This window comes from Mastigoproctus giganteus, chromosome 2, assembly GCF_048544385.1.
Source record: "Mastigoproctus giganteus isolate SK-2022 chromosome 2, ASM4854438v1, whole genome shotgun sequence".
NCBI classification, from domain to species: Eukaryota; Metazoa; Arthropoda; class Arachnida; order Uropygi; family Thelyphonidae; genus Mastigoproctus; species Mastigoproctus giganteus.
In genome coordinates this window covers 33,593,052-33,619,291 of record NC_143576.1, presented here as the reverse complement: position 1 = coordinate 33,619,291, position 26,240 = coordinate 33,593,052, and the positions used below count along the sequence as shown (strand labels likewise).

Sequence of the window (26,240 nt, the reverse complement as noted above, 5' to 3'; positions counted from 1 at the left end):
CCAAGTAAGGTGAAAACAAGTAATGTTTTTAATAGCAATAGACATAACTATTCCCACAGACTCTTTCTAAATGTTAGTGATGCTGAAGACATAAGGTGATATTAAGTACAAACAGTGCTTTTTTTGTAAAAAAATAGGTGCCGGTACTCATTCTTTGCTATCAGGAAAAATTGAAAATTAAGAGGATATGAAAAGTAAACTAAAAACTTATTTCCTGATATTGTTACTTCAGTAGTAATGTTTTTGGAATAAGAAAAAATTAATTATATTAACACACAGTTTATTAAGCATAAATTTATTATACAAGTATAAAATAAGTCAAAGGTGAGCCTTATTTAATAAATAAAATATAATAAGTAAAATGTAAAAATAAGTACTACGTAAAAAAATAAGTAAAAATAATTTCATAATGAAGTTTTATAAAATATTCCAAATTTTTATTACATTCTCATTCGACTTCTTTTCTTACTGTTTGTGTCTGTTGCAAGATGACGTTTCCGAAGCAGCCACAAATCAACGTATTTTGCTGGATCGAAGCGTGTCAGCAGCGGGCCTACAATTTTAAGAAACAGTAGTGAAGAAACAGTTTTTGTCATGTTGTTGTTATTTGGTTTTTAGGAGCATTAGCAACTAAGGCCATATTGCTCCGGGGATATGCGGTGGTCATTCCCTGGCCTTTCAGCATCCTCCGTATTTGGTGGTTACGGGCTCGAACCCTGGTCCAATCAAGAAGCGTGTGCAATGCACTGATGCTCCTGCCCACCTGGCTACGGAGGCGCCATGGTTTTTGTCATCGAAGCTCTGGTTGGGCTGACGATCAGATTCATTTGTGAAAATCCTCGTTCACATTCACTTGATGAAACTGGTATCCTACTCAGAGCGTTCATTAAATTCTTCAATTCTTCCGAAATTGTCTTTTCAATTAGGTATTCCCAAAACCCACGAATTGTATCTCTTTCATTTAACTGAAACCTAATTGATAATTTTCTAATTTCATTCTCACCAAATATCACTTGATTCTTCAGGCCAATGTTTCCTATCAAGTACTCAGGCTGACGCTGTGAAATCAGCACTTTTACATCAAGCAGCTTGCTTTCTACTGATTGTTTCAAAGTCCTGTACAAAGCCTCTGGATCAATTGGAGAATAATTTCTGTAGTCTGTCCCACGAAGTGAAACTCCTTGAAATCGTAGATTTTCGGCAGCTTTGGCGGCATTTCTGTAATACTGTCCCAGAACTGTTTATCTTTCAAGAAAAAGTTGTACAACAATTTCTATTTTTTTTATTCGCCCTGTACAAATCTATATCGCGCTCCTGCAAGTCCAAACTCAAGTCTGATAATTCTTTAAGAGCATCACACATTAAACCTAAGTCTAATATAAAGTTTGTAGTTGTAATTTTCTTCTGCAATCCTTCATATGTACATCTTTCTTTTTGGTCCCGCATCGAGTCATTCTTTGCTTCTTGAAAATGATTAACTAATGCCTCATAATTATTCCAAACAGCCGAAATAGACCGGAAGCTCGATGCCACCCGTCGTATGCTTAAAATTCTGCCAATTTTTAATAGTTCAATATCCAGCGAGTTTGCGCACACCTTCAATTCTCTGGCATTTTTTGGCGATGCGTTATACATGACATAAAGTTTATCAATAAATGCTTTAAATCTATCGATATCTGCAACGGATTTCACAGTATCACCAACTGATAGTTCTAATCGGCACAATTCCACACTATTAAAGAAGGGAATTTTTGTTTTATTAGTTTCGTAACACCACTTTTACTACCCATCATAACAGCTGCACCATCACATGTGACACAAACTAAGTGAGTTTTTAAATAGTTTTCCGTCATACTGTATGACTGAAGACAATCGAGCAGAGAATCAAATATCCCTTTTGCAGTAACACTTTCGAGTTCAATCAAGTCCAGAAACAAATTTACGGGAGATCTCATTCCACAGTCAAACATACAAGTTCGAACTTAAACAATCAAAGCGGATTTGCTACTCACTGTGGTCGATTCACCAATTATCAATGAAATTTTACTGTTCGACGTAACAATTTTATTAACCAAATTTTTTCTCATTTCATCACTAATGTGGTTCAAGATGTTAATGCAAGCGTTTGTTGAATGAAGAATATGACCATTGTCAATTCCATTTAATTCCTGTAGGTCAATCTCTGATTCAAAATTATGAAAAGACTGATTTTCTTTGGCCACCTTATATGCGGGTGCGAAAAATTTTTGCTGTTATTAATTTTTTGTGCGATAAACTCTTTAAACAGATTTTCATGGGGCCCTTTCTCAGCTTCCACAAGCAGTTTTATAGCAGCTTTATGTCCCGCTGTTTCCTTGTGATCAAAAATTTTCTTTCTTAAAGACAATAGCTTTTACTGTCTGCTTTCGCCAAAATAGGTAACTTCATTATTTGCCCATTCCTTAGAAATCTTCATGCCCATCTTCTTTTCCACTCCAAGAGTTCAAATTTGTTTACATAATGCACAGCCAAGTCTCTTATTTTGATAATTTAGCCAATTATACTTCACACAGAAGTGATATTTTTGATTAACAGTCCAGCAACTTGGCCAGTCATTTATGTCAGTCATCCCTTGCTGTTGGATGTGGATACCATCAGGAACAAAAGCAGTGTTTGACACAGTTTCTGTAATTAGGTCTTCACTCACATTTTCACTTGTTTTTAATTTCTTAACTATGGAGGGTGAGAAGAAACTATGGACTCTGCTCTTCCTGGACTAATGTTACTAATAGAGTCCATCCATTATGAGGTAGAGAAATTTTAAGCCAGAGAAGATCAAAAAGAGGAGATGCCAAGTTTCCAAGTCTCTGACAGGGAATATCGGAATGGACATATGCACAAGGCAAAAGGAATCATATAGCAAATAATTTGGGCAACTGAGATGAGCACTGGTTGAATCAACCAATAACTGAGATTCTGTCAGAAAAAGTACATGGGATTTGGCAGACTAAGTGGAAATGGACATCATTGAGATTGGAACTGAGACAATGCGTGTTTGGGAGGTTTAGATCTTTTCACAGATAAGTTTGCTCTATTAGTTTGACAATTCATGGTGTATTCAATTGTAAGAAAAAGTGTGGGGAGGGGGATTTGCTGTATGAAGTAATGAAATTTTTGGATATGGCATACACATGGTAAGAATTGATACTAGAGAGCTTTTAAGTGCTTGATATTTCCTATATTCTATTATATTATGAATCAACAGGGCTTACTTTTATTTTTTGATATAGGAAGCTTCTTTTCCAACTCTCCTTGTCCAACTCGCTAATAATTCATGGGGTTTAGACCCCCAAAATCTAACTTTATGACAATGTCTTGCAAAATTGATATTGCCTTCCTCATGAATTATTAGCGAGTTGGACAAGGAGAGTTGGAAAAGAAGCTTCCTATATCAAAAAATAAAGGTAAGCCCTGTTGATTCATAACATGGTAAGAATATACCCAGATCCTTGACATAAAGTGTCCTCGACAATGCCTCACTCCCCATCCCGCATACACACTACTCTGACTCCCTCTATCACTATCTGACAGAGTAGAGGTAGCAAGATCTAGCTAATTCTGAAGCTTCTTAGAGTGTTACCAATAGGTTTGGTCCGGTGTACTAACTAGCGGCCGGCCTGTGAACACCGTTTTAGAGCTGTACCCCTGAAATGTAAAGAAGTTTGGATCTCGCCATGTTGTTCATCATGATATCAAAAGACAATCATACTGCATGATGGAAGAGATGGGGAAGGGTTGACCAGAACTTAGCTCTGGAGACTAAACATGGGTTCCACCACTTCAAGCCTCCATTAAACAAAGTGGTGGTATTGCACCGGTCGATGAGAGTCATCTACCACCCAGTGTTGCCTGATAACACAGAGTGGTGGCATTCCTTCGTGTGGTGTCAGCACCACACCTCAACCCCTGCTTACATTGGTTCACACCTGAGTAGTCACCCACAGTGTGCTTGCACATGGGGGTTATAATCAGGATTACTAACAGTCCCACCATTGTGAAGGTGCAAGCAGAAGATTTGGCTGTCACATACTGTCTGGACTTTGCTGAAATTGGGTCCACTTGACTTTAGTGTCACCTGCTTATCAGTTCCATCAGCATTTTAGACTGTCAGGTAGCAACCACAACTTGTCTGGTATATCTGATAGAATGTCTACGACAACCTCAAGGACCATATACTTGGATTTTAGGAAAGCTTTTGATACTGTTGCACACGGAAGACTACTGTACAAGTTAGAGCAGTATGGCATTAAGGCCAAGTTGCTGCTATGGATAAAGGGAAGGTTGAGTGTAAGAAGACAGAGAGTGGTAATCAACGGACACTTCTCTTCGTGCACTTGTGTTATTAGTGGTGTCCCCAAAGGGTCTGTGTTGGGCCCATTGCTATTTTCTGTATTTATCAATGATATTGATAAAGGTATATCAGGCTTACTGTCAAGATTGCAGACAATACGAAGGTTGGTAGGGTTGTTAATGACAGTAAAGATAGTAGCTACTACAGCAGGATCTGGAAAAGTTGAAGAGATATGGGCTGAGAGGTGGAAACTGAAGTTTAATATTGACAAATGCTCTAAGGTAGCAGTAACCCCAGAGTAACATACCAACTGTATGGTACTACACAGGGTAGTGGAGAATGAAAAAGACCTGGGGGTAATTGTGCAGTCAGATATGAAATTTTCTGAACTGTGCAAAAAGGGTGCAAGAGTAGCTCATGGTGTCTTGTCAATGATATATAGGAATTTTGCTAGTAGGGATAAGGAGGTGATTATCCCCTTGTATAAGGCAATGGTCAGGCCACACCTTGAGTACTGCATACAGGTCTGGAGGCCTTATTTTATGAAAGATGTAGAGCTGCTAGAATGAGTACATAGAAGGGCAATGAGATTAGTGAGTGGAATAAAGGGTTGCTGTTACCAAGAAAGGCTTAAGTTCTGCAAATTGCAGTCTGGGGACAAGGCAGTTGCGAGGTGATCTGATTGAGGTGTATAAGGCCCTGAATGATTTGAGCAAACTCAACAGTGATAGGATTCTTCTTCTTGCTCAGATTCTGCACTTGAGAGGGCATAAATTCAAACTGAGGAAAGACAGATGTAGAATAGATCTGGCCTTTAGCCAGCAGGTGGTTGATTGCTGGAACGAACTTCCACCTGTCGTTGTGGAAATTGACAGCTTACTTAAATTCAAGGCTGAACTAGACAAACTTTTGGAGTGAATGGGATGGTGAAACAGGAAAAGTTTTTTTTTTTTTTTTTTGGCTGATGCTATATAAGCTTGCTTTCATCACTAAGAATATAACTCAGTTCTAATGAATTATGGTGGGCTAGAAGAGATTAAAATTTGCGAGTTGAGCATTGTGATTGTGGGGAGGGAGGTAGATGTAGAATCTATGTCCAAAAATGTTTTCTCCAAATATTATTCACATGAAATTAAATTCTAAAATTGTAATACTATTTTTCAGGGTTTCAGTATTTTTCTCATTTTCATTTGTGCTAAAATTTAAGCAAATAGTGCTGTAAACTTTAGGGTAAGATTTTTTTTTTTTTTTTAATCATTATTTTTCAGAATTCTAGAAAGGCAGAGGTGTTTAAAGTGCAGCCCATGGGCTAGGTACAGTTCTTAATAAGGTTTTACCCAACCCACTAAAGAATTTTAAAAAATTACTGACAGCTTGATTTATACCTCTAGTCAATTTGATATCCTGGAATCAAAATATAAACTATAACTTCAAATCACCTAAATCAGCTTTAAGGCTGTTCACATATTAGCATGCCAACATTTTGATATATACAAATGACACAGTGAAAGTACTTAGAGAACATTTCTTGAAATTTGAATAGTAAAAGTTAATTTTTTTCTTTAATTAATATTTATGATTGGTTACAAATTTTTAAAATTTTTTATTATTTTATTAAGCTTAAATGCTGCAATTAAGTTAAATTATTTTTCAAGGAAGACACTATACACCTTCACTAACTCTTATGGAGCAAAATATTATAGCATTAAACCCACCCTTTCCTTGTTCAGCCTGCAGATCCTCAGAAAATCCCCACTGCAGTTCTCCTACAGAAAAGATTGAGCACTGCTGCTGTAGAGAAATGCTTTAGTTTCAAAAGGCATGAAGAACAACAGTCAACGTTATGAGGACAACCTCTGACATGTTGCACCTCTCCTGTCGGAATCAGAGAGCTTACAAGGGTTACTATCCTAAATCCTACTACATGCTCTTATCTATTTTGCTTTAAAAAAAATAAATAGGTAAAATACCAGCAATGCACTGCTGATGTCTCTCTAGAGGAACTCTAAATGCAACAAATGAATATGGATGGCTTGCTCAGTCTAGGGAACTAAGTGAAGATGACTTTCTTTAAGCCAATGCTTCTCAGTTACATTGTTGCCAGCAGTCACACAGTAATTATGATGGAATATGTACTTACGGATTTCATTGAAGTAAAAGGGAAACTCTCCAGGAATAGAGCAGTTGAGACGTGCTTTCAAAAAGGATGCCCAGTTCTTGTTTAGTATGTTCTTTCCACCTGTATCTCTCTGTTAAAGAGAAGCATAGCAGTTACTATCTATAAATAAAGCTCATTTCAAATCAAGTAATAAAAAAAAAAAAAAAAAGATGTATTTGGAAACAGATGTATGCACACTTTCATGAAAAGAAAAATCTTAAAAATATTTAAGACAATATATACATAAAAGTATGTGCAAATCATATATTTTACAAGATGTATTAGAAATATATCAAACAATTATACTCTAATATGTTACTTATTCAATTTAATAAAAATAATGTTTTAATATTGTAGTGATAAAAATGGGAAGTATTTTTCAAAAATAAAATCTTTGGTTAGATATAACTAAAATTAGAATTTAGCTGAAGTGATATATACCATTTTAGAAAAAAAAGTGTGCCTATCTATAAGTTAGAATTTAAAGTATATAGAAGGATAGCAGATTGAGGTGTTCATTGCACAGGATGCCAACCTAAGGGAAGTGAAGAAGAGAAATAAAAATATAAGGAAAGACTAATTTAAAAGCTAAAATTAGGTGAAAAAAAAAAAATACAACAGTAAGTTATAAAAACAATATACTTATAATTATATACTGACATAATGTATATATTATTTATACAGTGTATATATCAGAATTGATTCTTAAGCTTTTTAGTAAATATAGTGTAATGAGGGTATTTAACATGAAAGACCAAGAAAAGTGGAAAACATTTTCATACAGGAAGATAGAATATCACAGCACACTTCATCAGGGGGACCAAAACTGGTTCACTAGATATGATGACATAACTATTGATGATCCTGTTCTGGTGCTGACAAACTAAATAAATATTTTGAATATACATTCACACATGAAGAAATGTTCAGGGATGAGCATGCCAGAAGTGTAGCAACTTATAATTGGGCACTAATAAGTGCTATAACTGAGAGGAAAGTGGAAGAGAAACCGATGAGGCTAAAAGTAAACAAGGCACCTGAGGTTGATGGATGCTATCCAATTATATTATTAAAAGAGCAGCAAAAGAAGTCAATAAACCTCTAGTCATAATTATGAGAGCTTCTTTGGATTGAGGTGAGGTCTTTATGGATTGGAAATGTGCAAAAGTTTCTCGTATACATAAAATCAAAGTGAGAAGTGAGTAATTATAGACCTATAAGTCATGCAGGAAAAATGCAGTTAAATTACACAAAAATGTAGTTAAATGGTAATCACAGAACCAATTCATTAAGGAACAATCTTGTTTGACCAGTCTGACTGACTACTATGATATGGGAAGAAGGGAGCTGGATGCAAAAAATAATTTTGACATCATATACTTATATTTCAGTAAGGCTTCTGATACTGTTCCACATGAATGACTACTATACAAATTGGAGCAATGTGACATTAGAGGCAAGTTACTACTATGAATAAAGAGCTGACCAACCTGTCTTCTACCACTCGGTAGAAGAAGACAAGTTGGTTATCGGTGAGCACTGCTCTTCTTGGACTAATGTTATCAGTGGAGTCCCTAAGGATTTAGTGCTGGGCTCTTTATTGTTTTAATATTTATTAACAATATTCATAAATGCATATCAAGTTAAATGTCAAAGTTTGCAGATGATAACAAGGTTGGCATGGTGGTTAATAACAGGAATCAAGACATACTACTGAAATGAGATCTAAAAAAATAAGGCAGATGGTAGAAAAGTGGCAACTAAAGTTTAACATTAGAAAATGCATAGGAAACAGTAATTCCAGCATAACATATCAAATGGGTAGTACCACACTCAAGGTAGTGAAGAAAGAAAAAGACCTGGGAGTAACTGTACAGTCTGACACGACACTTTCTGAGCAGTGTAGGCAGGCTGCTAGGACAGATCATGGTGTTCTGCCAATTATGTACAGGTATTTTGCCAGCAAGGGACAAGGAGGTGATTGTCCCATAAGGCAATGGTTAGGCTGCATCATGAGTACTGCACACAGATGTGAAAGCTTCATTTGCAGAAGGATGTGGATGTGTTGGGGCAGATGCATAGAAGAACAAGATTAGTCAAGGACAAAAAAGGGCACTCTTACCATAAAAGACTTCGGTTCTGCAAACTGCAGGTGTCTGTGAACTAGGCATCTGCAAGGAGAGCTGCATGGAGTGTTTAAAGCCTCTAAATGGATTGAGTAAATTAAATATGGATGGCATCCTAACCATTGCTTGGATGACATACATAAGGGGACATAAAATGATATATCAGTCTGCTGGATATAACATGCCTTTTATTTTTAGCCACTATATGTGTCCTTTAACAAATTTCTATTATTATTTATATTAAAATTTTTCTTTTGGCCATATACTGCTCACTGTTTATGTTTAGCATTATTGCCCCAATGCTTTGCATTTTTTTTTTTTTTAACATAACTATCAGTTCTGAATTATGCTCTCAGCATACTCACTGGGACCATTAACCTCTTATTTTATTTATTTTTTATTTTTTGAAATTCAAAATAATTGTAAAATTTGAATTTAAATATCTTAAATATACAGCATGTTGCTGTATATTTTTTAATTTATTGATATATTTGAATGTGGTACATAGCATCAAGACCACTTGACCGCTGCAGGTTCTAAATTTAATATTAATTTGCACTACATTATCATTACAGGTGACCCCCGCTTAACGCTGATCATTTGTTCCGGAAAAACAGAGCGCTAAGTGAATCGGCGCTAAGCGAGCGCCGCTTTCCCATAAGGTAACATATGTATTTGTGAGCTGTAGTCGGTGCCATAGGATATTTCCTAATCAATAATAAACGGTAATGAAAAGATGCACAAATGTCAAAATATTTAATATTCAAATATTTGCACATATAAAATATTCTGCATTACATACGTATAATTATGTGGTAACTACTTGCGTATCAAAAGTAAACTTAAAATTCCAATTAAAATCATGAATTTAATTGATTTAATTTAATGGATGAATTTAATCATGAAAAATGTGTGGATTTTGAGTTGAACTTTGGCCCTCTTCCAAATAAACTAAAAGGGGTATTAATTTTAAATGGCCCGCAGCGTTACCACCCAACAATAACGTCAACTGATCCTTCGCCGCTTTGAAACTTGGCATGTTTTTTCTTCTTTCAATATGAAACTTCTTTTAGGCATTCGTTTCCACAAAAGTCCTGCTTCATCTATGTTAAAAACTTGTTGAGAAGTATAACACATAATACCCCTCTTCAATAATTTTAACAAGTTCTTTTTTGAAAGTTTCGGCTCCTTGATCTGCATTCTAAATCTATTCTATCAGCCCTTACCAGTTTTAAATGGTTCCACATTTTTTTTAGGCGAGTTTTCTTCAGATCGATCTCGATCTCTCTCTCTCACACAATATTTAACTTAACTGAATTCTGCATTGGACATTATCTTCATTAAAATTAAAGTCTTTCCATTTCAATCCTAATAGCCGGCCTAGTCCTAGTTGCTTGCAGTGGAACAGCTACCTTTCCCGCTGCAAAAATTAATTCTTTATTTTTTTATAATTGTTCTTACAGTTAAAGTTGGAAGTCCTAAATTATGGCACACATCCGCTTGTCGTTGACCGGAATCGGTTCGCTTCAAAACGTCTAATTTTCAAATTCAGTCTTTTTCTTACATTTATAGTCTTCGTACTGTGCTCAGACGTTGTTGATTTTTCATTCTTTTTTCATTCTTCGAAAATGTAACTGCGTTGGTTGCATTAATTATGATACAATGTTCAAGTAAACTGTCCGTTTCGCACGTTGTCTAATACGGTACTGAGTGATGACTAGACTTCGGATAAATGCATATAACGCAAATATTACAAGCAATATACTTCGTCATTTTTTAAAATGTTGATCTAGGAACTACGTAACAAGCCACTGTACTGAAATTAAATTAGCGTGCGAGAAAATTTCACTGAGCGTGGGAAAATTTCTCAAGTCAGCGTGGGAAACGTTTTAATGCTGTTTTGCTATTCATTTTCAAGCTATCGACTCCATCAAATGAAACGATTTCGTTAAATATGTCAAAAATGTAATCTGTAAAAGAGCGTTATAGTGATCTGTGACAGCGTTATAGTCAGACACGGGTTATAATATAATAACAGTGTTATAGCGAATCAGCGTATAGCGAACCGCGTTATAACGGGGGCCTGCTGTATTAGTACTTTCACTGTCTTTTATTGCATTGGTATAGTTGAATAAAATGCTATGTCCTGGATAAATTATCACTGTTGCAGTACCTTGACAAAGTTTGATGTGATATTACATCCTTCTCTACTTTCAGTATTGATGTTTTGAACATGCTTTCAATTTTTATTAGTTTTCATATTAAATATTTCCTTATTTACAAAAAAAACCCAAAAAAAACCCATCAAGCATCAATGCTGACATTCCATAAATATGCAGATATTATCTTTCTCATATTGATTATTTGACTTTATTATTTTTTGCCTTCTTTTATCTTTTAAATTCTACTTTTCACTTTGCTTTCTTCACTTCCTCTTGGTTAGTATCATACATAATAAACATTTTAACCTACCATCTCTACATATAGTTAAACATAAGAAAGGTACCTGGGGTTGATTGGATCTATCCAGTTATATTAAAGGAGGTGGCAAAGGAACTAAGCACAGCCCTAACCATAATTACGAGAGCATCCTTTGACTCAGAGGAAGTCCCCACGCACTGGAGATGTGCAAACATATCCCCAATTCACAAAGGGGGATCGAATGTGACAGGAGTAATTACAGACCAGTTAGCTTAATTTCTGTTCCTTGTAAAACAATGGAGTCACTGGTTAAAGATGCATTGCAGAATCATCTAGACAAGACTGCAGCAATAATTCAGACACAGCATGGGTTTGTTAAGGGAAAGTCTTGTCTGACAAATTTGATTGGATACTATGATGCAGTTACAAAGGAACTAGATGCAAAAAATAATTTTGATACCATATACTTAAATTTCAGGAAAGCTTTTGACACTGTTGTGCATGGAAGATTACTGTACAAATTAGAGCAGTATGATATTAAGGGTAAGTTGCTACAATGGATAAAATGGTGGTTGAGTGGGAGAAGACAGAGTGGTAATCAATGCATGCTGTTCTTCGTGGACTAATGTTATTAGTGGAGTCCCACAGGGTTCAGTGTTGGGCCCACTGTTGTTTTGTATATTTATCAATGATATTGATGAAGATATATCAGGCTTAGTGTCGATGTTTGCAGATGATACAAAGATTGACAAGGTTGTTAATGACAGTAATGGCAGTGTGCTACTGCAACAAGATATAGAAAATTTGGGCAGATGGGCTGAGAAGTGGAAACTGAAGATTAACATTGACAAATGCAAAGTACTGCATATGGGTAGAAGTAACCCCAGAGGAACATACCAACTGAGTGGTACTACACTTAGGGTGGTAGAAAATGAAAAAGATCTGAAAGTGATTGTGCAGTCAGATATGAAGTTTTCTGAGCAATGAGGACAGGCTGCCACAACAGGTATAGAGTATTGTCAATGATATACAGGAATTTTGCTAGGAAAAAGGTTTTTTTTTTTTTTTTTTTTTTGATTTGGTAGTTGTTGGCGCATCGGCATCTGTGGCCATATTGCACCTCCCAAGGTTTTTGCAGTACTTTGATCCAAGCCCGAGGCGGGAATCGAACCCGCGACCTTTGGGTTGCCGGGCAGGTACTTTACCCACTCGGCTAGCCCGGTCGGCTGCTAGGAAAAAGGAGGTGATTATCCCTTTGTATAAGGCAATGGTCAGGCCATGCCTTGAGTACAGAGAAGGGCAACGAGATTGGTGAGAGGAACAAAGGGGTCCTGTTACCAAGAAAGGCTTAAGTTTTGCAAACTGCAGCGGCTTGAGACTAGACACCTGCGAGGTGATCTGATTGAGGTGTATAAGGCCTTGAATGGGTTCAGCACGCTGAATGCTGATGGATTCTTCCACTTGCTCAGATTACGAACCTGAGGAGGGCATAAATTCAAAGTGAAGAAACAGCGCTGTAGAATAGATGTGCGGAAATTTGCCTTTAGCCAGCGGGTGGTTAATTGCTGGAACAAACTCCCATCTGTCGTTGTGCAAGTTGATAGCTTAAATAAATTCCAGGAGGAACTGGACAAATGTTTAGAGGGAATGGTTGTGTGAAATTTTTTTTTTTGGCTGATACTACATAAGCTCATACACTTGCTTTCTTGCATCACCTGCCTCTATTACTATTACTTTAAATTCTAACTTACAATTATAGTTTAATGCACACTCTTCTTAAGAGTATAGTGCTTGCAGATTCATGTCCTATTTCTACATGCATGTAAATCCATCCAAATAGTTAATCATATGAATGTCATTAATATATACAGTGGATTCCGGTTATTTGGGCCACCGGTTAATTAGGGGCAGCCGTTTATTTGGGACAAATCTTAAAGAACAGAACCCAATCGAGAAAATAGCAAGGGTTTACTTTGCTTAATTGGACAACATGCCGTTTAATCGGAGCAGGAGAATGCAGCATTTGATATTACCTTACGATTGTCTCTGACCATACCACATGGTTCGGTTGGATTTCTGGAGGTCACAACCATAAAACAATAAAAACAATTAGCAGTCCCCTGTTTATTGGGCTTTTCTGTTAGTGCTTCAATCATATAAAAAAAAATTAATTTTCAGAATCTGCTCTTCATTCCTATTTTTTACACTTCGTAACTTGTTACTCCATTCTCACTTGCGAGTATTGTGTTACTTGCGATTTGTGTGTGTGTGTGTGTGCTTTGTTATTGATTGCTTATCTTTTTTACTGTTTTTAATATTAACCCCCACCCACAAATGTCAGTGCACAGAAATGTCAACTAGTTGGTATGTAGATATTATAGTACATATTAATTAAGCTATGCACGCAAGCTTAAATTTATTTTTATTTTGCTAGCCTGTGGAAAATATTCTTCCAATTTCCATGTATTATTTAATTTTTTAATTGGTAACATAATAAAGTCTAAATTTGTACTTAATACAGTATATCTTTACTTTTATAGCCTATGGATAATATTCCTATTTTTTTTCACTGATTAGAATTACTGTTTAATAGAATTAAACTTTAATTCACAAACGTGATCACAATGACCGGCGCTTACTACATATCATATAGTGAATGGTACTTTACTATGGCGAGTCCATCGTAATGTGATTTGATCGTACAGAAAATCAATCATAAAGCTGTATTTTTAACTATTTACGTGAAACTTCGCATAATTGGGGCAGCCGCTTAGTCGGGCCAAAATGCACTAGTCCCGATGTGTCCCAAATAACCGGAATCAACTGTATATATATATTAATTATTGTTATTTTTATTTATTATTCAAGAACTGTAGGTGGACTCATTTTTATAGTAATAACTGTAACAATGGCTTCAAAAATAATACTTTAAACTGACCTAAATGAACCTCTTTAGTAATTAAGCTTGTGTAATAAATAAAGTAACAATTTTTTTTTACAACACACTAAAAGGTTGATTTAATGGAATACATGTGAATAAGGCATGAACACGAATGCCAATTGTCTGTTAAACTGCCAAATTTTCCATATAATGGAAAGTTTGGTATATTGTGTGCTGTGTGTCTCAAAGTTACTAGAGTTATGAAAAACTCTACTTATCAGTTGTGTGGAGTAGGAAAGATTGATATTTTGCCATATTGCAGAGCAGAGGCACTAAAGCTTATTCCTAGTCTGAAGAACTCTGAGCACCTTCTCTGGAGGTTTGGATAGAATGATGGTAAGAACACTCCTGCTCCTACTGGCATCCTCTACTCATGTAAATCTTTTAACGGGTCTAGGCTTGAAGATGATTGTAAGCTTTAGCTGGGTGATTTTTTAATGCTGTTTCTGAATAACTATTTCCCTGAGAGTTCAGTAAAAATACTGCATTTCAGAGTCTGAAAATAAACTAATAAAGTTTATGACTATTTATGGCTGTCTAACCTTAGACAACTGGCTTGAAGATGGTACTACTGTACTGGAAACATTTTACACCACACAAGAAAATTTTCCAGCCTTAATAAAAGCAAAGCCGAACTTCTCATTAGATATGATTAAAATCTGTCATTTTCATTAAACTATTTTAACTGATGGCAAATATTATTAGAATAAGGCAGCCATATCATGGAGTACCATACAGACAAAAAGCTTAGTTCAGTGAGTGCTCTCCATTTCTTCTGAAGCAGGTCAAATTGAAGTCTTTATAACAGGCTGTATATTTACTGTATTACTATTTTTCTATAAAGAATTTACAAGCAAATAAAAAAAAAAAATATATATATATATATATAAACACTTAAAATGATTAAGTGTAAATTAAACATTTATCTGTTTGCATCATTTTTACCGTTAAATATGGCTGTAAAAGTACACAAGATTTTATTTTATTCCTTGTTAATAAACAAAGTAATAATCAACTATTTAATAAAAAATAATATAAAATAACAAGTTTTTCAAAAATATACCTTAATTCCGAAAAAATATAAGGTGTGGCCATTACAGTTTATGTTGCAGGGATAAAGGTCACACCTTATATTTTTTCGGAATTAAGGGATATTTTTGAAAAACCTGTTTTTTATATTATTTTTAATGAGTAGAAATTTTCATAAATTTTTTATAAATAAAGTATGATTATGTCAAAAGAGATTGTTTACAAAACTGCACCCTTCTAATCATATAAAAAGTGGGGAAAATGTCCAAAACCCGGGTCAGGTATAAATCCAGGTAGCCAATATATGACATGCAATGGCTGCACAGTGCACACCGCTTGATAGATTTAGTTCAAATTTTGACAGAATGCAATGTCACATGAATTAGGAATATGTACAAAATTTCAGCCTTCTATATCTATTAGAAGTGACTGAAAAAGCAATCGGCAGATTTGATGACAGAGCCAGTGACTTAATATAAGGTATATAAAAATCACAAATATTTAAATTAAAAAAAAAAAAAACCATTAAGGGGCATTAAAACTTTTATGAATACAATGTACACTGATTATATAGTGTTCTATTGTAGTTTAATTTATGAAGTAATTCTTTTAAATAAACACCCATGATAATGAGAATAACTTCAAGTGATAGATGGGAGAGGTAAAGTATGAAACTTCCTCCTACTTGCATATGCAAGCAGTATACATGGCACTAATCACAGAATTGGACATTATTCCAGTATATTTTTATTTGAATAAAAAATTTTGGAGAAGGTAAAGGAAGCCAACACAAGAACCATGGGAAAACTTCAGGAAAACTTGTTTCCTGCTACTGCATTCTCAGTAAACAGATGGCGCATGTTTTCGGTAGTGGCAGTAGAAGTGGATAACAATGTATTGATTAGTTTTTTCTCATTATTAAAAGCAGATTATTAGAGTTCATGAGTGTAACTGTATTTACTTACAGGTGTATCTGTAAGTAAATCTCATCACAGCTGAGATTTACTTGCATATCCTCCAGACTGCCTCAGTCTTAGGGTGTTTACACCCCCCCTTTCCTGCTATTTTAAAATAGGAAAAGCCTTCTACAGATGGTGCATTTTATCGGTAGTGGTAGTAGAAGTTTGTTTTCTATTGGGAAAAAAACAGCAGGAACCTGTAAGGCCGCGAAGGCATTACACTGATGAACTGCAATAATCTGCTTTTAATAATGAGAAAAAACTAATCAATACATAGTTATTGATTAGTAGAAGACAGAGAGTGGTAATTAATAGACACTGCCCATCGTGGACTAATGTTATTAGTGGAGTCCCTCAGGTCTCAGTGTTGGGTCCATTGTTGTTTTCTGTATTTATAAATAATATTGATGATGGTATATCAAGCTTAATGTCCAAGTTTGCAGACGATACAAAGGTTGGCAGGGTTGTTAAGGACGCTACTGATGCTATGCTGGTGCAACAGGATCTGGAAAGGTTGAACAGATGGGCTGAGGTGGCAAATGAAGTTTAACATTGACAAATGTAAAGTACTACATATGGGAAACAGCAACCCCAGAGCATCGTATCAACTCTGTGGTACTACACTGACAGTGGTAGAGAGTGAAAAGGACCTGGGGGTAATTGTGCAGGCAGATATGAAGTTCTCTGAGCAGTGCAGATGGGCTGCAAGAGTAGCTCATGGTGTCTTATCAATGATATACAGGAATTTTTCTAGCAGGGATAGGGAGGTGATTATTCCCTTGTATAAGGCAATGGTCAGGCCGCACCTTGAGTACTGTATACAGGTCTGGAGGCCTCATTTCAAGAAGGATGTAGAGCTGCTGGAACGAGTACAGAGAAGGGCAACAAGGTTAGTGAACGGAACGAAGGGTTTCTCTTACGAAGAAAGGCTTAAGTTTTGCAAATTACAGTGTCTGGAGACTAGGCACTGGTGAGGTGATCTGATAGAGGTGTACAAAGCCTTGAATGGTTTGAGCATGCTCAATGCTGAAGGGATACTGCCTCTTGCTTAGAATAATCACCTGAGGAGGGCATAAATTCAAATTGAGGAAGGACGGATGTAGGATAGATGTGCGGAAATTTGCCTTTAGCCAGCGGGTAGTTGGTTGGTGGAACGGACTTCCATCCCTTGTTGTGGAAGTTGATAGCCTAAATAAATTTAAGGCTCAGCTGGACAAGTATTTCAAACGAACGGAGGGGTGAAGTGGAAGGGAGAAACTGCGGTAGCGGGAAACTAGTTTGCCTAGTAAGTTTTCTCGAAGTTTCCCATGGTTCTCGTGTTGGCTTTCATTACCTTAGCTAAAATTCCTTATTTAATTATTCATTAAGTTAATTATTCATTATTATTCAAGTTAATTTTTAGTCATTGGGGAAGACATTCATTATTTGTCAATCTTATTTGAAATTGGAATAAATGATTGCACATCATTTCTTATAATCCTACTTAAACCATATAGTACATGGCATATATTATATGGTTTAAGTGAAGTCTTCAACTAATTGTTTATTCTAGTTGTTTGTTTGATTTACTGGCGCAAGGGCTACTAAGGCTAAAATGCACCTATTACAATATTAGTGGGTACAGGTTTGGTATACTAAACAAGTGGGTTCAGATCAGATGGTATTTGTTTGTTGTTTTCAGGAAAGTAAAAAGATCATTAATATCTCATTGGTTTCCAAGGATCTTCTGTAAAGTAAGTTTATTAGAGGAACGGATAGAATGAGAAAGCTATCTGCTGTCAAGTGTATCTATTATCAAGTATAATGAGCATTCAGTGATAAAGTGTTTTACTGTGAGTTGAGTTTGACAGTTGCTTGTTTGTTTGTTACTTAGTTTTTAGGAGCATTAGCAACTAAGGCCATATTGTTCTGGGATATGCGGTGGTCATTCCCTGACCTTTCTGCATCCTCCGTATTTGGTGGTGATGGGCTCAAACCCCAGTCTAATCAAGAAGCTATGCACTGCTGCTCCTTCCCACCTGACTACGGAGGCGCCTTGACAGTTGCTGCATATGGAGGATCATCCTGAGCAAGTAGGTAACTATGAGTTGGGTGGGTAAGCCCAATCTGCAATCTAGCAGGTACAACTTTTTCATTAGAACTACAGCTGCACCAACTTTACCGTCTGTCTTGGAGCAGTCTGTGTAAATTTGGGTAAAATTAAAGAACTGAAAAGAGTGAGCTGCATGGATCTGCTTAATACTGAAATTTGGAAATGCTTTTTTTCTCCATTGTAGAAAATGTTTATCAACGTGTGCCAAGGGTATTTACCATGGCAGTGTAGCCATGCTTTCATATAGAATTATGCTATCCATATTTAGTCCCCAACATGCGTTTAAGCTTTGTAACCTAATTCCGCACTGTCTATTATGCATAGGTTTATTTTATACAAATTATCCCATTTTGGTGTGAACAGATATTGCCATATAGGATAATATGGGAAACTTCTGATTTTAGCTGCATAGTTTAATAGCAGAGTATGCTGACAAAGAAGTAGGGGTGGTTTGTATATTTCTGTTTAGAGACTCTGAACTGGCGATGTACAAAAAGCTCCTAGTGCAATTCAGAGAGCATTGTGATATACAGGATCAAGCCATTTTAATACACTTTCTTTGTCTGGCTGGGGCATATAAAGAAGACCCAGAGTCTAGTCTAGATCTAATTAATGAATGATACAGGAGTAGCAGCATGCACCGATCTGCACCCCATGACATTGCAGAAATTGCCCCAAGTAGATTCAGCTTCCTTAGACAACCTGTCTAAGGAAGCTGAATTAGATATGCTTAATATCTTCCTTAGATATGCTTAATATGCTCCAAAAAACTAATTTTTTTATCCAGAATTAGTCCAAGAAATCTAATATTATGTTGAAAGTAATTGGATGAGAGTTGGGCTGCAAGTCTGGATCAGGATGTAAATTCTGTTTACTGCAAAAAAGAATTGCTGTTGTCTTTTGCTTTGAGAGTTGATAACCATTATTTTTTGCCCACTGAACAAGTTTGTTAATTGTGCCTCGAAGTTGTCTTTCAATTACATGCATGTGTTGATAGTGGCATGAGATTGCAAGATCATTGGTGTACAAGGCATGATTCGACTATGTCAGGAATGCATTTGGTAACTGAATTGATCCTGATGGATCAGGGGACTAAGCACAGAACCCTGGGGGGGGGGGGCTCCTCCTTCTTGCACAAATATTTGGGAGAGAACAGAGTGAAAATGTACCTGAAAGGATCTACTGCTCAAAATGTTCCAGATAAATTTTGGAAGATGACCCCCAAGACTGGATTCATAGGCGTCATGAAGAATCCCATATCACCAGGTTGTGTCAAAAGCTTTTACAATGTCAAGACATATCATCAGTAAGTGTTTGTTCTTAAGATATGCATTTCAAACATTTACTTCAGCTTTGACTACGAGGTCAAATGTTGATCTACTTCTTCGAAAGCCATATTGATTTTGACTTAGGATGTTTTCCATCTCTAGGAACCATGTCAGCCTGGCATTAATTATTTTTTCTACTGTTTTTCCTAAACAGCTAGTTAGAGCAATAGGTCGGTAATGATCAGAATGGTCCTTTCCTGGTTTTGGGAATGCTAATACAATGGAATGACATCAGCTAGTAAGGCAGCATTCCTAATGAAAGATTCTATTATATAGAATGTTTTATTAGGATTACTGCCTAATGAAAGATTCTATTATATAGTTTTAGAAGAGCAGAAAGACTCTTTACTTAAATTATTTAACATGGCATAATAGATTCCATCAGGGCGAGCAGCACTATTCTTTGATCATAAGACTGCACTGCGTAACTTGGTCATGGTAGAGAGTACATTATATGGAAGTTGGCATGTAGTATTAAAATTCAGATTATATTTTTCTGCTTATACTTTATGTGACTGAAAGGTTAGCTCATAGGCAGTTACAGCTGAGAGTGTTTGAAACGTTTGACCTAATGCACTGGCGATTTTGAGAAGATTTTTTTCCCATTAATTCTTCTGACTTTAACTATTTATAGTGGAGGCATATCAGGAACATGTCTCTTTTTTACTTAATTGTTGTATATGACAAGTTTCAGCTCTTGCTTTTTTAAACTGTATCAGATTATCAGTGGTTGGGTGTTTGCAAAATAAATTCCAGCATTTATTCTTTTCATTTTTGGCACTGCTACAGGCTTCATTCCACCATATTTTTGGATGGGAGCAGATCTTCATATGGCAGTTTCTGCAGCTGCCATTATTTTCTGAGTGATGTAACTTACCACAGAGTCAATGGCGAGAGACTCAATGGTCTGAATATCTAAATGTGCCAGTTTTTGATATTTCATCCAGTTAGCTTTGTCAAACTTGCAGACTCTTTATTTCAGTTTGAGGGGGAGAGTTAGTCAAAAGTGTGCATTTTACTGGTTACGAAGGTTGTCAGTAAGTGGAAACAAGTTTGGTGAGCATATTGAAAGGTCAATTGAAGATGTTGACCTTGAGGAGAGATGCACACATGTGTAACTGCCATTGTTTAATGTTAAGTTGTGCCTTTCAAGAAATTTTTCAATTAACTGACCTCTCTTATGAAGATGTTTGTTTGTTATTTGGTATTTAGGAGCATTAGCAACTAAAGCCATATTGCTCCGGGATATGCGGTGGTCATTCCCTGACCTTTCCGCATCCTTCATATTTGGTGGTGACAGGCTTGAACCCTGGTCTAATCAAGAGCGTGTGCTACGCACTGCTGCTCCTTCCCACCTGGCTACGGAGGCACCTTATGAAGATGTAAGGAACTCCATAAGGGGTGATTCTAATCACCCAAGGTTCAAAAAGGTGATGGCAGCTGAGTAACAAAATCATCCAAATCAGCAAAAGTGCATGCATGATTGGGTGAAAGGTATACAGAAACAACTGTTATTGCTATCCCGAACAATAAATTAGGCAGCGATTGCTTATAAAGCTGTTTGCAGAGGAATAGATCTGAATGGGTTCTGGAGTTTACTAGCATTGCTATCCCTCCACAAGGGGTAGCAATGCTAGTAGAGAGAGAGAGAGAGAGAGTCTCTCCCATAATTTAATTTATTCACTACATAGAATAATTCATTTACTTAAAGTTACTTTAATTTCTCTCAAGCAGATTTGGTACTGAATATCTTGAACATCCAATGACTGGAATCAATGGTTCAGTTAAATTTCTCACTCACTGGCCACTGCTGATATGTTCAAAGTTGACTTATTATGAAGTGAATTGATGACTCAAGTTAGCCAAAAGACTTGCACCATCACTACATTTACTGGAAATCAGCACTAGCAATTGGTTTCAACTGTTGCATGAGACTGTCACCAGCACACAGTGCTGATTACAATTATTATGCACCCTATCTCAGCAAAATGTCACTTCATTGCTGAATTAAACCTATACTTGTCAGGATTAGCAAGTATCCAATAAGAAAAGTTCACTCACAGCCATGGGTGCCAGCAGCATGGTGCAAGTACACCACCTTTGGATTTCCAAGTTAACACTTTCATTAATTTATTGAAACATAAGATATTGCATGTATTCAAAAATTTGGTGAACAAAAAATTTATTTCCACATGCACCACCTTGCAAAATATCCTACCGGCACCCATGCTCACAGCTCATAATGTACCACTTAAAGTTGCAAATGGTACTGATATGTTTTTTTTTTTTCCCTTTTTTACTTCGTACTTTTTTTATTTATTTATTTATTTTTTCCTTTTTTACTAAGTTGCAATCTAAAACCTATACCGGCTTCTAACATTTTGCTTATCTTACTGCACAGGCATACCCACCAGATTTAATATGCACATAGGTGGAGAGGTGTCTGAATATTTTGGTCCTGGTCATACAGCATGCATCTAGTAAAAAAATTATTTATCCACATATGATATACTACTGTGCAAAAATAAAGTAAAATGATGACAAATTTATCTTACTGGATATACTGTTAAGTTAATATTTACCTTGCAAACCCTTGCTACTCTAGAATATATATTCTTCCCACAGTTTATGTATTCCACAGCACTTTCTCGAAAGAAGAAATAGACATAATCACCAATGTCATAAGATCCCACGAAGTGTGGTTCTAGAGATAAAAGTTTTTTTTTTTTAGAGAAAAATATACATAACAGAAATTTCAACATAAAATTCACATAGTAATTTTTAATAAAATAAGAGTGTAGCATAGTCCATCGTTTAATAATTTAAGGTGATGCATTTATGATCTTTTTAGGTCACCAATGTTTGTTATTTGGTTTTTTAGGAGCATTAGCAACTAAGGCCATATTGCTCCAGGGATATGTGGTGGTCATTCCCTGACCTTTCCGCATCCTCCGTATTTGGTGGTCATGGGTTCGAACCCTGGTCTAATCAAGAAGCGTGTGCTACGCACTGCTGCTCCTGCCCACCTGGCTACGGAGGCGGCCTTAGGTCACCAACTGTGAGAATTTATTAATATATAATGGGTTATTAATATTAATTTATTAATATATATTAATATATACAGTATATATTAATATTATATTAATACATAACTTATTAATATATACACTAAGCCATCATTTTAATATGCAGTAAACTCACAAAGAGCAAAGTTTGCAAAATGGCATCGTTACTATAACATCTCATGTTGCAGAATCCTCATGTTAAATTTGCACACCTTTAGCATCCTTCATATTGTGAAAATATTTCACTTTCGGCTTGTCTGCTCTAACAGTGCCTACCCACCCACCCACCCACTGAAGAGAGAACAAAAATTCCTGAAACAGTGCTGTCTGGATGATGGCACTAAACTGAGAATAAGTAACAACAGTCTTCTCTAGTTGGGAAGTATTACTATATTTGAATGTGCAAAGCTAGGCAACTTGTCAACAATACAACATGCTATAGTAATGACGCTGTATTGCAAAATTTGTTGGAAATCTTCATGAGTTTACTATGTATTAAAATGAAGCTTTTGTGTATTACCTGAAGAACTTATTGTTTGGACCAAAGTGACCTTTTGTGATGGGGATATTGCAAAGACAGCTGTCACTGAAGAAGTGGTAAAAAAAATACCATAAAATGTTTGACACGATTAAACATACTTATACAAACATAGGTTTAAGTGCTTTATTATCTATATTATATTTTCCTGTCTATAGTAGAAACATGCCCCTATTGCTACATTACTCTAATTTGTAGTGCAGTCTTTTATGAGAAACAGTATCAAAAGCTTTTCAGAAATCTAAGTATATGATGTCAGAATTATATTTTGCATCTAGTTCCTTTGTTACAGCATCATAGTATCCAATAAGATTGGTCAGACAAGACTGCCTCCTAAAGCCATGCTATGACTGCAGTATAACTGCATTTCTGAGCAGATAGTTCTGCATTACTTCTTTAACCAGTGACTCTACGCTCCATGGAACAGAAGTCAATCTAATAGGTCTGTAATTAATCACTTCAAACCTCTGACCCCCCTACCTTTTGAGATTTGGGAATGCATATGAACATCACCAATCCATAGGGTCCTCCTCCTTAATCCAACAATGCTCTCATAGTTATGGTTATGCTAATCCCTTTTGCTGCCTCCCATAATATAATGAGATTGATCCCATCCATCCCAGGTGCCCTATTTACATTTAGCCTCAACAATTTCATTTTCTCCTCAGCTATGACAAAATCATTTAGCTCCTTGTTAGAATTTGATACACTTCCAGCATCCCCATTCACAAAAGAATTCCCCATGTGTAAAAGCAGATGCAAAATATCTATCATTTAGAGTTTGCTGTTGGTAGTATCATCAGCTGATCTCACCAAACAGAATTTAGAAACTGTCTGACAATGCTGTTGTCCTCTTTACAAAAGCCCTTTCCTTGCCTTTGACAGCAATTGTTTCTTTAAGTAAATTCCACATCAGTACACTGTGATCACTTCTGGCTAATGGTTTCATTATCTGCAGATTCTTAATGAATGAAAACTCACTGCTGCTAATAATCTGATCAAGAGTACTGTTTTCTCTCATTGCCTCTCTAACATACTCTTGTAGAAAAACAATCATCCAATATATCCATAAGTCTTGCAACTATATAGTAACCAACCCACAAATCAAGTCAATATCTGGAAAGTTAAAATCCCTCATTAGGAGTGAACCAGTAATTCAGAATGTCTTATGACATTCTGACTTACTGGTCCACTCTATCTGTGTGTATAACTGTTCATTATTCTCATCAAAGTCATTAGGCCTATAGCACACTCCTACTCATTTTTGTTTTCCCAGTGCTTAAACTAATTGAAAATTGCACTGGCCACCCATATTGACTGGATACAATACTGCCTTATATTTTATATGCTTATTAATAGTGTCCACATATGGAGACCTAATCTGAACAAAGCAAGTTGCACCATGAGAGTTGCCCATTGTTGTTAGACCCTTGAAGGTCCAAAGATGGGCAACTCGCATGGCAAGATTAGCAAAAGGGAGCCCTATTCTTGGGAAAGACTTCAATTATGTGTGTTACAGAGCTTGGCCTTCAGACACCTTAGAAGGGACCTGCTTGAGGCTTATAAGGCTCTGAGAGGGGTTAGTACAATGAAATGAAAGTGGAATATTCACTGCTATAAAGAATTCCAGACTAGATTGTAAGAAATTTTCTTTAAGCTAGAGAGCTGTTGATTAATGGAACAAGTTGCCTCTGCATCCAGTTGAGGATGAGTTTGAAGGAATTCAAATGTAAACTGAATACAGAAGACTCTCCATTAACCGGGAAGCGAATTAACCGGGACATTTCAAGACTCCAAATTAAAAAAAATCAACCAGAAATCAAAAATTCAAGTAATAACTGGAATAGGTATAAACAGATATTTTGCAAGTCGTAAATAAGCGACAAGCGGCATTATAAGTCATCATTGGGAGAATAGTGTACCTATTATCTTGCAATCCCCGCCGTTTTCACGCCTGCCGCTCAAAAAACAGAAAAAAAAAAAAAGAAACCAAATCTTTAGTGCGTCACGTCGATTGTTGTGTTCTGTTGCAGTGCAAAAGGACAAATTTTGTTTCGTTTTTTATGTCAGTGATGTTAATTTTTTTTTATAGTAAATTTTTTTTTTTTTTTTAGAAGTCACGAAAATGGTGGGTAAACACAAAAGAGTTGCGTTTTCAGTTAAACAAAAGCTTGAAATTATTCAAAGTTTGAAAATGGTGCATCTGTTAAATCTCTAATGAATCATTATAATGTAATGTTGGTGATCAAACCATACGCAACATTGTAAAAAAATAAAGGGAAGCTATTAGATTTAAAACCGACATCGTAAAAAATATAGGAAAGCTATTAGACTTAAAATCGACATCGCAAAGGGAAGCATCGTATTGGGCACGCGAGTAGTACGTGATAAGTTTTTTGTCTATTGCCATATTTTTTTATGTAGGTTGCTGAATATTTTTCGATACAGTAAGTCCTCGACTTATGCAACTACGGATTTACGTAAATTTTTTTTTCACTCAAATTTTTTTTTTTTTTTTTTTAAGGATTGTAAATTTTAAAAAAATACAAAAATAATAAATAAATAAAATAAGCAATCAATAACGACGATCACAGCATGCACAAATTGCACAAGTAAGAGTAACAAGCAAAAAAAATAGGAAAGAAGAGAAGATTCTTACAATTTATTTATGGTTTTGTTTATATAGGATTGAAGATTTCAGTGAAGGGGACACACGATTCACCATAATAACGTAAAAACCCACACAATTCCAGCTATTGGTATTATCGCAAATGCAATAAGATTGAGTTTACTACCCGTTTATAATGAATTGCATAAACAGAAAAGCTCAGTAACCCAGATGGTGCAAATTGTTTAATGGCAATGACCTCCAGAAATGTGCTTTAGTAAAATGTGAGTTCACATGAGATGATAACAGTGTGTTTCCCCCTTAACCCTGCGAAGTTCTTTTCAGAAAATTTCATTTTGACCATTATCATGGTGCCGACTAAGAGGCACCATGATAAGTGACAGCGCTACTAGTAAATCTACCAAAAAAAGGAAAGCCATCGATTTGGATCAGAAAATTAAACTAATAAGGATGTATGAAAATGGCCAAACATTAACAAGTATCGCGTGGAATTCAGATTTGTCAATATTAATATAGTAGCAATATGTTATTAGTCATTCCCAGTTATGTAAAACTCAACGAAGTAAGAAGTCCTGGAACATATCTCTTATGTATGTCGGGGACTTTTTTATTTTTGGATTAACT

The 26,240-nt window shown here is 35.9% G+C and overlaps 1 protein-coding gene across 10 annotated transcripts in view; it reads right to left on the bottom strand.

Moving 5' to 3' along the window:
• The window catches only part of LOC150089257 (semaphorin-2A-like), a 1,190,084-nt gene that overhangs the window by 73,879 nt on the left and 1,089,965 nt on the right, over positions 1 to 26,240 (bottom strand). For all 10 annotated transcript variants that reach the window (XM_090388614.1, XM_090388640.1, XM_090388608.1 and 7 more), the window contains 2 exons: positions 21,967 to 22,088; positions 6,471 to 6,579 (listed from right to left, as the gene is read on the bottom strand). In XM_090388614.1, coding sequence (XP_090244740.1) covers positions 6,471 to 6,579; positions 21,967 to 22,088 — 231 coding nt within the window. The remainder of the gene's footprint in view (positions 1 to 6,470; positions 6,580 to 21,966; positions 22,089 to 26,240) is intronic.